This window comes from Antechinus flavipes, chromosome 3 (genome assembly GCF_016432865.1).
Source record: "Antechinus flavipes isolate AdamAnt ecotype Samford, QLD, Australia chromosome 3, AdamAnt_v2, whole genome shotgun sequence".
Taxonomy (NCBI): Eukaryota; Metazoa; Chordata; class Mammalia; order Dasyuromorphia; family Dasyuridae; genus Antechinus; species Antechinus flavipes.
Genome location: NC_067400.1, coordinates 154,901,006 through 154,914,323, shown reverse-complemented (window position 1 = coordinate 154,914,323; position 13,318 = coordinate 154,901,006). Strand labels below are relative to the sequence as shown.

Sequence of the window (13,318 nt, the reverse complement as noted above, 5' to 3'; positions counted from 1 at the left end):
ATCCACCATATTACACTGGCAGAATTTTTTGGGATTTATGAGATTTTTTTCATTTCAACCACCTTCTCATTTAAATCTCCATTCTGGGTCCCTGCCCCAATTCAGAGACTGTAAATTAGTGAAAATTTTAAATTTGAGTCAATATGGTTTTTTCCCCAAAATACTCTATGTGATGTAACTATGGGTAATGATAAACATGGGATTATAGAATGATGTAACCCAAACTTGGAAAGGATCTTACACATCATCTTCTTATCTCCCTCATTTTACAGATGAGGAAATTGAGGGGCAAAAAGAAGAAATCACTTTACATGATAACACATATTAGAAGCAGAACTAAATCCTAGATTCTGATTCTTAGTCCAGTGCTTTTCCCTGGTATCATGCTGCCTCTTTTCTAAAGACTTTATATGAATTTCAAGTTATACTTAAGGAGAGAAATTCCACTGACAGACAATAATATGTTATTTTTATAGAATAAGAATATAAGTGAAAAAATAAATTATTTTATTGTGATCATGTAAATGAAATTAATTCATTTTAATATGTTATTCTCACATATTTATAGCATTCCAACACAGTGAGATATAGAAATGCACAAAGAGAAGACAGTGAAATCAAGATGATCCAGGAAAAAAAGGAACAAGCTGAAATGAAAAGGTATTGAATGATACAATGACCCATGGATAGCATTTGTTTCTTAAAAAAAAAAAATTAAGCTTTAATTTCCCATGAATCCTTTTCCCCCCAAAATGGTCTAGGAAAAAAAGAAACAAGCTGAAATGAAAACGTATTGAGGTATACAATGACCCATGGATCACATTTGCTTCTAAAAAAAAATTAAGCTTTACTTTCCTATGAATCCTTTTTTTTTTCTCCCAAGGAAAGTACAAGAGGAAGAATTAAGAGAAAATCATCCATATTTTGACAAGCCTCTTTTCATTGTTGGCCGTGAGCATAGGTTTCGAAATTTTTGCAGAGTGGTGGTTCGAGCACGGTTTAATGCGTAAGTATGTTCAGTTTTGATCAGTTCTTTCTTCTAAATTCACAAAGTAAGGGTTATTTCATGAGAAAATAAAAGAAATATGCAATTTTTGTGGGTCAAACAATAATTAATTAAACCATTACTAGCAGAGTAAATCAAGAAGTTAGGGTAGGTAGAAGATTTATTTAATATATATGTAATATTTAATCATTGTGCAAAACATTTTTACAATCATTTTCTTTGTTATTTCAAACCACTACTCAATGTGTTTCAGATCAATGTTATTAGTTCAAGGATTTATGAGCAGGAAACTGAGTTATAAGAAAATTAAATAATTTGACCAGTGTCTTGTAATGAATTGGTCGATCAATCAGGCTAAGAATAGATTGAGTCTTTACACTTACATTGAAATTTTCCAGCCTCTTTGACATCAAAATATACCACTCTGTGTAATTCAGTACTGAGTGAAAGAGAGGGGGGAAATGGGGTAGGAAAGAGGAATAATGCTTCTATTAACAGCCATGTACATATTTCTTTCCTGTTTCTCTATTCCCACCTGAAAGGAGACAAGATTTACATCAAAAGTTATGAGGGAGCCAGAGGTCCTTCAGAAAGAACCATATTCTTGGCTCTCTAGATTAGGCTTATTGGGAACATAAAATGTGAAAGAGGATTTTTTTTTTATTCTCAAATGTTATTTTAGGTAAAACCTCAATTAAAACCAGAAGTACAAGAGGAAGTAAAGCTTAAGTGTGAAATGATTCCATGTCTAAGCTTTTATTCAAATGTACCTTCCCCAGTGCCAAAATCAATGATCCCTTTTCTTGGTAGTGATTCTCTGTCATAATCAAGTATTCCACCATGAGTGGAATACCTTCTTGATTTGGTGTTGGATGAATTATTTTAGTCTCCCTTCTGCCTAACAGAATGACCTTAATAAGTCAAATTATTGCTTTAGACCTCAGTGTTCTCATATACAAATGGAGGTTATTGAACTTTATAATTTCTAAAGTCCCATCTGTCCTGCCATTTGGAAACCATTAGATTTTAAAGATAATAGAAATTATATGCTACAATCTTCTTATGGAATTTCATAATTCTGGGGCTTAAGAGACATTATAGTTGGTCCAGCTCCCTCTTTTTATAGATGAGAAAATAGAATGCCTTATTCAAGGTCATGCAGTTAGTTAATGAGAAAGTTGGGTCTAGAACCAAAATTTCATCACTCCCAAATCTGGTTGCTCTTTAATCTTACCCTATTTCTTGCCATTTTAAATTCAAAGTCATTTGTTCCTTGAAAACTTCACTAGGATCTCACAAAGTTAAAAGAGTCACTTACAGGTTTACTTGATCAATGTTGATAAGTCTCAAAGTGGATTATTTTATGTAGATTATGGGAGACATTTAAGTAGTAAATAGGGTGTTGGGTGTGGAATCAAGAAGTCCTGATTATAAATCAAGCCTCAAATACTTACCAGCTGAGGAACCCATAGAAAATCACTTTATATCTGCCAACCTCAGTTTGCTCAACTATAAAATGGATATGAAAGCATCCATCTCAAGAGTAATGATATAAGACATAGTCATGGCCCTTGTGAACTTTAGAGTCTTATTCTGATTTTCAATCCATAGAGGTTATCATTATTGAAGGCAGCCTTTTTTGAAAGTATTCTACAGAATGGTAATCAGACATAACAGAAAGTACTTTGTATAAGTCATAAATAATTTTATAATTTTAAGAAATCACATGATGGTTCATGAGGCAAAGAATATTTTAGAGCATTGTTTTCAAGTGATATTTGACATCAGAATCACATTTGTTTTTAAGCTACTGCTAAAGGTTTTTGTGTATAAGTATAAATTCTAAACCAAGGTACTGACTTGTGACTAAGTGGTAAAATCATATTCTGTTTAAAAAAATCTACAGAGTCTTTTTCTTTACCTTATGTTATTTAAATTACTATTACGTGGTATCTTTCAGTCAGTCATAGGAGATTTATATCAGTATTTATACATTCAAATCACTGAAGCCTCTAATATTTGAGCTATTTGAAACTTGTGTACAAATATTATACTACTGAGTCATACTCTGTTTGATATATTGTTTAATTTGATATCCCTGTTATCTCTTTCAGTTCTAAGACAGATCCTGTTACAGGAGCTGTGAAAAATACAAAGTACCATCAACTATAGTAAGCATCATGAACTCAGCTTTCCATGCATATTTGAAGTTTTCATGTATTATTTTATGTTGAATCAAATTTCTCTGTTGTCCTTTATTTCCTCATTACACTATTCTGTGAAGTAGCTGATGAAATCTTTCACAGTTCCCTTAGTTGAACTAAGATTCACATAAGCAATATGCCTTGACTCTTAAAGCCTTTTTCTGAAGTTTTTTATGACTATCTTTGCTCTTTGGCAGTGACTTGCTAGGATTGGTTACCTACTTGGACTGGGTGATGATCATTGTGACTATCTGCTCTTGCATTTCAATGATGTTTGAATCCCCCTTTCGAAGAGTCATGCATGCACCTACATTGCAGGTACTACTACCAATTCATAGCTCACAAATAAGACAGAGAATGATTAATGCATAATTTGGACCACCAAGTTCCCCAAATTTACTTCCTGCCCTTTGCTTTTGCAGATCGCTGAATATGTGTTTGTGATATTCATGAGCATTGAGCTCAACTTGAAGATTATGGCAGATGGTTTGTTTTTCACTCCAACTGCAGTCATAAGAGACTTTGGTGGAGTAATGGATATATTTATCTATCTCGTAAGTTTTAATGTTTTATCAATGTAGGACTTTAGCTTTGAAACTTTCTGCATTCCTAGGGAATAGTTTTGATACTTGGAAAGGCTGACTTTGATAATCATAATAATAGCTCACATTTATACTTTACTTAGTACTTACTCAATATGAAGTAGGTAGCACAAGAATTTCTATATATATATAGATAAAGAAAATGACAAGAGAAATTAAGTACTCTTCCCAAATCTATTCATGATCATGATATTAGTAATTTAGAACTTCAATGGCCATCAGTCATTTTAGAGATGAGAAAACTAAGGCCCAGAAAAATCAAGTGATTGGCTCTGGTAATAAATAGCAGGATTGGATTATTCCTAGGATGAAAACAAAAGTCTTTTGACTTCAAAATCAATGTTCAATAGTTTAATCTGTAAGTCATGGAAGAGTCAATATCAGATTGAGCCCATAAATTAAATTGATCGATATTTTCTTTGAATTCTCATATATCACATATGACTTATTCATGTAAACTTAAGTACTTGTTATGAATTATTATAAATATCAATCATTAAAGTGATTTCAGATCAAATCTGATTTGATAAATAAGTTTATTCATCATAGCAGAGTTAGGACTCAGTAATAATGCTTTTTCTCTCTTCATCTTTCTTATTCTATTCCTTATTATCTTTTCCTGTTCTCAACACCTTCTTCATTCCAAATGAACTTGTGATTCATTCTTACCATGATGTGCTTTCTCTCAGCCCTTCCCAATATTTCCATCCTGATATGATTAGCCTCTCTAATCCAGGCTGGAACCCTGTAATTTTTTAAATTTTATTTTTAAAAATTCATTATTGTTCCATATTTTACCCTTTTCTCCATCCTTTCTTCCATCCTTCAGAAAGGCAAGCAGTAAGATACCTAGGATACATGTGAAGTCATTCAAAACCTATTTCTGTATTAGCCTTGTTACCAAAAAAAGGACCAGAAAAAGAACAAGGAGATGAAGAATAAAACATTCTTCAATCTGCACTTAGAGTTTATCAGTTCTTTCTCTTGAAGTGGATAAGCATTTTTCATCATGAGTCCTTTAGAATTGTCATGGATCTTTGTCTTGATCAGTGTAGCTAAATCTTCACAGTTGATCATCTATATAAAATTGCTGTTGCTGTGTACAATGTTCTCCTGATCCCAGTATTTTTCAACAATATACTTTTCTACCATCTATCAAATAAGTTTGTTTGTTATTCTCCATCCAGAATAAACCCCAGAATTTGCTTCCTCTGTTCCTTTTCCTTGCTAATGTCATCACAAAAACAACAAATTTGTCCACTATATATTCACGCTGTCTAGCTGAAACTTAACCCTCACATATGTCTGGCAAACTTCTTCAGTTTTTGAATCCTTATTCTATTTTCATAATTGACTAATAGCATTCCTTTTAGAATTCCAAATTTCTGTCTCTCTTCCAGTCCCCAAACCCAATCCTACTTCCCTCACTCTCAGTAAATATTCTACCTATTTATTTTAATGACTTTATAGGTGACAAATGGAATAGCATCCAAATTTTTAAAGAAGTTAAATGAGTTACAGAAGAAAATAGATGATAAAACCATCCTAGTAGGGGGACCTCAACTTTCTCCTCTCAGAACTAGATAAATCTAACCTAAGTCTTACCTCAGATACTTTCTAGCTATGTGACCAGAGTCTAGTCAGTTAATCACTATTGGCCTCAGTTGTCTTATTTGTAAAATGAAGTAGAATAGGATTGTTGTAAGGATAAAGAGAGATAATATTGATTTCATAGTATCACAATATATTACATTGTAACAATTCCATGATATAATAATGCATCTATATATAATAACATATACCACAGTATAATAATATATAAGATGAGATAATATTTAAATAATAGGCTTTGCAAACCTAAAGTGCCATATAAAGAATAGTTATTCTTGTTTTCACCATCAGTTCTTAGACCCTTGCAATGTGGCATCTATCACTTTTGAAGGTCACCAATTATCTCCTTATGAACAAAGGAAATGGCATTTTCTTAATTTTCACCCTCTTTTCCTAATGCGTAGCATTTGGCAGTGTTGAGCAGTCTCTATCATGAAACTCTTTCTTCCCTTGCCTACCCTGTTTCTCATTTATTTAAAACAAATAGTAGCACTGATCTGACTTTTTCCTTTGAGAGTCTTTAAAGCCTGCTTCTACATAATAGTTTCATTGTATAATTTAGGTTAATAAATGTGACATAGTGGTGAATTTTCACTAACAAATATCAGTCTATCTAAAATTAGGAACTTGCTTCAGTTTTCAAAAAAAATCCCTTTGAATATTGTAGGAATGTCTATGATTTGCTGTTTTACCCAATCATTCTTTAGTATGAGATTATTTAGTTTCCAATTATTTTTTGGTCTACTTCCCCCTGCTTTTTTGTTGAATGTAATTTTCATTGCATCGTGGTCTGAAAAGGATGCATTTACTATTTCTGCCTTACTACATTTGAGTTTGAGGTTTTTATGTCCTAATATATGGTCAATTTTTGTATAGGTTCCATGAACTGCTGAAAAGAAAGTGTATTCCTTTCTGTCTCCATTATATTTTCTCCAGAGATCTATCATATCTAGCTTTTCTAGTATTCTGTTTACCTCTTTAACTTCTTTCTTATTTATTTTCTGGTTTGATTTATCTAATTCTGAGAGTGCAAGGTTAAGATCTCCCACTATTATAGTTTTACTGTCTATTTCTTCTTGCAGCTCTCTTAGTTTCTCTTTTAAGAATTTAGATGCTACCCCACTTGGTGCATATATGTTTCACTAACAAATATCAGTCTATCTAAAATTAGGAACTTGCTTCAGTTTTCAAAAAAAATCCCTTTGAATATTGTAGGAATAAAATATATCTCATTATACTGGAAATATTTGAATTTAGATGGATATTTCATGAGAAAATGATAGCTTTTCCCAAATTTCAAGTAATATTCCAGGACTATCATTTCATTTTCATAGGTGAGTTTGATATTCCTTTGTTGGATGCCTCAAAATGTACCTGCTAAATCTGGAGCTCAATTGTTGATGGTGCTTCGGTGCCTGAGACCCCTTCGAATCTTCAAATTGGTACCCCAAATGAGGAAGGTAGTACGAGAACTTTTCAGTGGCTTCAAGGAAATCTTTCTGGTATGTTCCAATGATTTTCATTTTCAATTCATACAATCTAGTAAAATATAACAATATGAGATCATAGACAGTTTCATTCCTAACTTTGTATCCTCATTGCTTCATAAATAGTAGACAATAAATGCTTGTCTAATTGAACTAAGATGAAAATGGGTTTATGTTCTGATATAGAGTATGGAAAGATAACAAAACAGAGGAGTTTTGCTTACTCAATGTATACAAAGTTTACTTTTTTGTTTAATGTTAGATGTTAAAAAGTCAGGATAGATAATTTTTGTGAAAGTAACAACTATACACATTTAAATAAATTAAAATGCTTTTGATTTCCACTACATTTAATTTATCCAGTGCTAGTCTACCAGCAACCAAAATGCATATGAAGGACAGTGGTATGTGCTTTCATGAAATAAGAAGAAAGCCAACTTCTAGTGATTCTTTCAGCACTTATATTTTACCATAAGTTTATCTTAGTGCTTCAGCTTTGCCATCTGCAAATTAAATTTAAAGAGATTTAATGCTATCTACCTCACAAATATGACTAGAATAGTAATTTAGGCACAGGGGCAAATTTACTAAAAAATTAAACAAATATAAAGTTAAGTTAGGGAGATCATTTGATATACAGAAGGGAGACAAAGTTTTTGTCTTATAAATGGAATTACTATTGAATTCCTTGAAATAGTGAGTTCCACTTCTATATTTATAAAAGAATTCAATTTACCCAACTTTTTTAGAGACAACTCTTTAGCAACATACCTACTATGCAAACCAAGATACAAAGTTAGTTGTATTTATTTTGCAGGATTCCTCAAGACATCATGATGACAGGGTTATCAGCAGTTTACAGTTGTTGACCTTTAAAAGATATCTCTGACTTTCCATATTTTCTTTAAATCAGAGCTACATGGATGGACTTTTATGGCATTGAACAGCCAGCAGTGAAGGGGAAAGAAGCATTATATAATGCTGCTAATTAAGACACAAATATTCAGCCTCCTTTAAGTCAAGACTCCATGTGCTTAGTAATTTAGAACAAACATTTGAATGATCTTTTATATTGTAGCTATACCAGTAGGGATTTTTTTCAAACACTCTACTTTTATCAATAATTAGATTTTCTGTGTAATTTTTAGCATAGTAAAAGAATATATTTTAATATCTCGACTAGTATAATTTAATAGCTATTCCAGTGCTCTTTGCTTTGATTAAATTAAGTAACCAGCAGAGGGAGCAAAAGGAACTTAACAAATAACAGTCTCTGAGCTTTGCCATTATTATCTAAAATCTCAACACACAGGCACAGACCGCCCACAAGGCAGTAAACTTCACACTACCGCTCATTTCTTCTCTTTTGATAGAGACCGAAATCCATTTCGAGCAAATGGGGGTAAAAAACCAATTGCTATAAGAAAGGACTGACTGAATTCCCTGAACAAAGAATAGCAGAAATCCTGATGCTAATATAAAAAAAAAATCTAAAAATTATTTTAAAACACCTGGACTTTTTGCTTAAGTGGAAGTTTTGAGTAAAAGTTGTCTTTCTTTTTTCATTTTAATACCATTCCTGTAAATGAAAGGCACCATGACAAAGTAGAAAATGTGTTCAGTTTATCATTAGATGCAGCTAAGCGTCTCACTAGTTAAAGTGCTGAGACTAAAGTCCAGAAAACCTGAATTCAAATCTAGTCTCAAATACTAGCTGGGTGCCCCTGGACAAGTTCTTAGCATCTGCCTACTTCAATTTTCTCAATTGTAAAAACAAGAATCATAATAGCACCTTCCTCCTAAGCTTGCCATAAGGATCACATGAAAACATTTGTAAAGTGCTTAACCCAGTGCCAGACACATAGTAGGTGCTTAATAACTATCTATTCGATTCTGTTCCCTCCCTTTTTAATTATTGATATTTTGATATTAATATTGATTTGATTTTGATAATTTAATTGATGCTTAGTACACTTGTAATCTTGGGCAAAACATTTTATTCATATCTCTGATCTTCAATTTTCTCATCTTTAAGATGAGAGCGTTGGTCCAATGGTTTTGTGTTCATTCTAAATCTTCGATTCTTTACCATAACTATCCCAAAGAGGTAAAACAAGTACCTTGACTTGGAAGGCATAACCTTTGACATCAGAGAACAAAGCCTAACTTGTGGATACCTAACACTTCTATGATAAATGCCAAGTCCTATATTATATTTAGCATTTAAAGTCTTTCATGATCTATCTCCACTCTACCTTTCCAGTTTTGTTTTTTGTTATAAATTTTTAGGAGAGCACACTACTCCTTTTCAAACTGTATAGTCTAGCCATACAGGATTATTTACTTGTCTTTACTAAAAATATTATATCTCCTCTCTCAACACCTTTCCATTGATTAACATTTATGCCTGAAATATACTCTCTCCTCACTTCTTCATCTTGGAATTTCTCACCTTCCTCAAGACCATTTCAACTTCTACCTCTTCTAATACTCTGAGCTGCTAGTTTCCATCTATAACACAAATTGCTTTGTGTTTACTTTGTATGCAATCTGTGTTTATTTAAATTAGAACACACTGTTTCCTGTAATATAATATAAACCTCTTGAGAGAAGGAACTTTCATTTTTGTCTCTGTGTCTCCAGTCCTTGGCAAAGGTCCTCATACATCCTGGGCACTTAGTATATGCTTACTTGATTGATGAATGTTTAAGAAGCACTAGGTATAGTTTTCTAATGTTTAAGTTGCAAGAAAAGTGTTCATATTTCTTCAACCTTTCAGGTTTCCATTCTCTTGCTGACGTTAATGCTTGTTTTTGCAAGCTTTGGAGTTCAGCTTTTTGCTGGGAAGTTGGCAAAGTGCAATGATCCCCACATCATAAGAAGGGTAAGTAATTCTGTTCTTCCCTATGGTATAAAATCAAAGTCATGTTACATTCTGTCAATAAACAAGTAGTTCCACTCAGATCTTTTATATTGAAATGCTTAATTTTTATCCTAAAACCATTTAATATTTTTCTTAATAATTCCAAAATGATCAGTAGCACTGCTTTCAAGCTCCTAAAAAACAAGGTTATCTTTTGCCTTTCTTTGTATTCCCAGCACTTGACATAGGGATCAGTACATAATAGATACTTAATAATTTTTTTATTGACTGATTAGATATTTTTAAAAATAATTTCCATAGGACATAATACACAAGAACAATTGAAAAGAATTTAAATCTCTGTAACATATAAAAGGAAATAAGGGATTTTGTTTAACGTTAAATTAAATAAGAATACAACAGAATGAATAACATCATTTACTGAATGAAGCCTGTAGAATTTTGGGTAACCTAGGATATTACTGATAACCTAAAGAAATTTTCAATTTTAAGTTTTCTAGTCAAATTTAATTCAAATATTAAATTATTCTGGTAGGTTATATGTTTGTACATAGGCTGAGCAGACAAATACCTACATAATAATGAAGTGGTATCCCTTTTCCCAGTAGATGTGAGACATATTTGGGAGATTGAATAGGAATTCTGTGAAAGATAATGATATTCTTAAGCAAAGAAGGAATGAACAAAAAGACCCAAGGAGAAAAGATGTAGCCAGGTGCTTTTACATAGGAGCCTAAGTAGGTCAAGACTTGCAAGAATTTTGTCCTATTTGGGGAAGTCTCCCCATTTCCATTCATCCTCTAGAAAGTGGTCGTCCTAAACTTCAGTTCTAATCATATTACCCCCCAGGAAAAAGCAATGATTCCTTAATACCTTCAGATCAAAAATAAAATCCTCTCTTTGCCATTAAAAGCCATATATAATCTGCCCACTTTCTACCTTTACAATCTTTTCATAACTTCCCTCATGGTGTTGAGAGGTATAAGAGATATTCTCCATAGATTTGTATCCCCATTAAGTTTTCCCATTTTAATGACTCATATTTCTTATCTCTTAAAGTACCTGTTTTAAAATATCCTGAAAATATCTCATAGTTTTCACTCTTTATTTTGGGAAATATTTACTGGATTTTCTCCTTGGTTCTCCTTTAGGAAGATTGCCATGGCATATTCAGAATTAATGTAAGTGTTTCCAAAAACTTAAATTTAAAACTAAGGCCTGGAGAAAAAAAGCCTGGATTTTGGGTACCTCGTGTCTGGTGAGTAATTTTATTGTGAGAACATTATCCCATGGGATCTCAGTGATGTAGCACTTGTAATAAATGTACATGTTGAAATAACATTTATATTAGTTACTGGGTTATAAATAATCCAAAATAATATAGAATAAAAAGTACTAATACAGTGGAATTCTGATTATAATAAGAAAGGGAACAAGTAGTTAAATATATTGAGGTAGAATCCAGCAAAGGTTATTCATGATCTTGCACTGAACATAGATTATGTGTGCTGGCACATGCTGTGATAAATATTCTCTGCAAAGGAAGACCAATAGAAATACTTCCCCCAGAGGATGTATTGAGATAGCAGCCCATGCCCAGTAAACTCATTCAATTATTATTTTATTTAGTGGTACTTCATGTCACTCTACTTGAAAGGAAATATCTGGAACTCCAAGGATCATTAAATTAGCAGTATCATAGTGTTCAATTCTTCAATCTAAAAATTGGAGTGGTACATTTAAAGGTCTCAGGATTTTATATATGCATTACTATTCTATTTTTTAAAAACTATATTTTTGTAAATTATTAACAGAATACTAAGTCCTAAACTTTTCCAGAATATTTTAAAGTTGAAAATAGGAGCATAATTTTTAATTAAAGAAATCAATAGACTCTGAAATGGAAAAAGATTCCTTCTATCCTTCATTTTGTAAATCAGAATTCCTCTAACTTTAAATATTCATCTGAATGCAGAAGAGTTGATATGAATTTTTATTAGACATTTTTTACCTTACTTTCAAAAAATGTTCATCATCATAAAATGCTGAAATTGTGAAGGATTTTGAACAATAATTAAACTTCATCCCACACCAATTGACCAATAGTTTAGTATATTATCAGGTTTATTAATGAGTTGGTGAAAAACTATGTCAAGTGAATGTCACTCTTAATTAGAATAATTTCTTCAATTATCCTTCAGTTATCTAGCCAAGTAAGATCAGTTTCTATATGTGATTCTAGATCAATTATGTGAGAGTTTTAGGACCAAAAAATATTTGGGATTATATTTTTGGCTAGGTAAAGACTCAATAGGTTATAATAATACAATGTTTCATTCATTCAAAATAATCTATGATATCTTTATTCAATATCCTTTCAATGAAAATTGAATGTGTTCTTTTAAATAGCTCTCTAGTATTTCAGTCGATATCCCCGCAAATAAAAAAGAAAAAGAGAGAGAGAAAGAGATAAAAAGTATTGTGTAAATATTTATTTAGTGTTAGAGTACTTACCACAGCCTTTTTTCTTGGGTACAACCAAGGAAAGAGGGAAATATTTGTTTTTCCTCTACATGAATATAAGAACAGACTCAACAGAGATTTCTAAATGTTGCCAGATGAGTAAATCCACATTATGTGATTTGATCTTCTATGTATTTCCTATTGGAACATACACATTAGGCAAATATTAATGTCCAATCTGACTTTTTATTTTTCTGGTTTCTTATTTTTCTGAATTAGAAATGCATTGCATTTTTAATTTATTTATTTTCCTAAAATGTTATGCCATAGTAGTCCTTTCAAATAGAAATGTTGCTACCAATGAACATATGATAAAGGGTAGTACTTGTAGTTTATAAGGCTTTCTTTATAGTTTGATATCTGTTCTCATTTACTTATCCAATTTTAATGGGAAGGGAAATGAACACAAATAGTACATCTTATGTAGTTAATACTGAAAGTTTTGCTGTTAGTTTGTTTTTTAATGTGATTTACTCTGCTCTTTTTATGCTGAAAGTGTGCTTTTAAAGGTAACCTAATTCCTGAAGCACATACAACATGAAAGTAGGTTGTTATTGCAAATTCAGCTCTAAAACCCCCACCGTTTTATGTAAAAAAAAATGTCTGGGTCAAAGAGTATACAGCATTAGATCTGAGAGTCATACCACAGTACTGGGGGTGAGGGGGAAATCATCATTTGAACAAACTGTGAAATCTGCAAAATCCTTTCTGCTTCTTTCTGCTAAAAAAAAAAAATACAGTTCAATTGAAATCTCAAAGGAAAGATTCTGTGAATAATCTAACATAGTACACATCTACTTTTATATATCAAACACAGCTCAAAACCAGAATCCTCAGTACTATAATGAATAAATTAATCATTGTCACAGATATAGTTATATATGTTTTAGTTTTCATAATAATAATTATCATTATTATTAGATTTACAGTGCCTTTTTTTGCATTTGAAAGATAAAAACCAATCAAATTTTTGTTCTAGAAAAGTAATGAAATAGATTACT

General features: G+C 31.7%; 1 protein-coding gene across 2 annotated transcripts in view; it reads left to right on the top strand.

The window, feature by feature from the left end:
* The window catches only part of NALCN (sodium leak channel, non-selective), a 513,455-nt gene that overhangs the window by 455,785 nt on the left and 44,352 nt on the right, over positions 1 to 13,318 (top strand). For both annotated transcript variants that reach the window (XM_051984081.1, XM_051984080.1), the window contains exons 21-28: positions 569 to 660; positions 884 to 1,006; positions 3,121 to 3,177; positions 3,408 to 3,528; positions 3,633 to 3,764; positions 6,758 to 6,925; positions 9,690 to 9,794; positions 10,946 to 11,052. In XM_051984081.1, the coding sequence (XP_051840041.1) occupies positions 569 to 660; positions 884 to 1,006; positions 3,121 to 3,177; positions 3,408 to 3,528; positions 3,633 to 3,764; positions 6,758 to 6,925; positions 9,690 to 9,794; positions 10,946 to 11,052 (905 nt within the window). The remainder of the gene's footprint in view (positions 1 to 568; positions 661 to 883; positions 1,007 to 3,120; positions 3,178 to 3,407; positions 3,529 to 3,632; positions 3,765 to 6,757; positions 6,926 to 9,689; positions 9,795 to 10,945; positions 11,053 to 13,318) is intronic.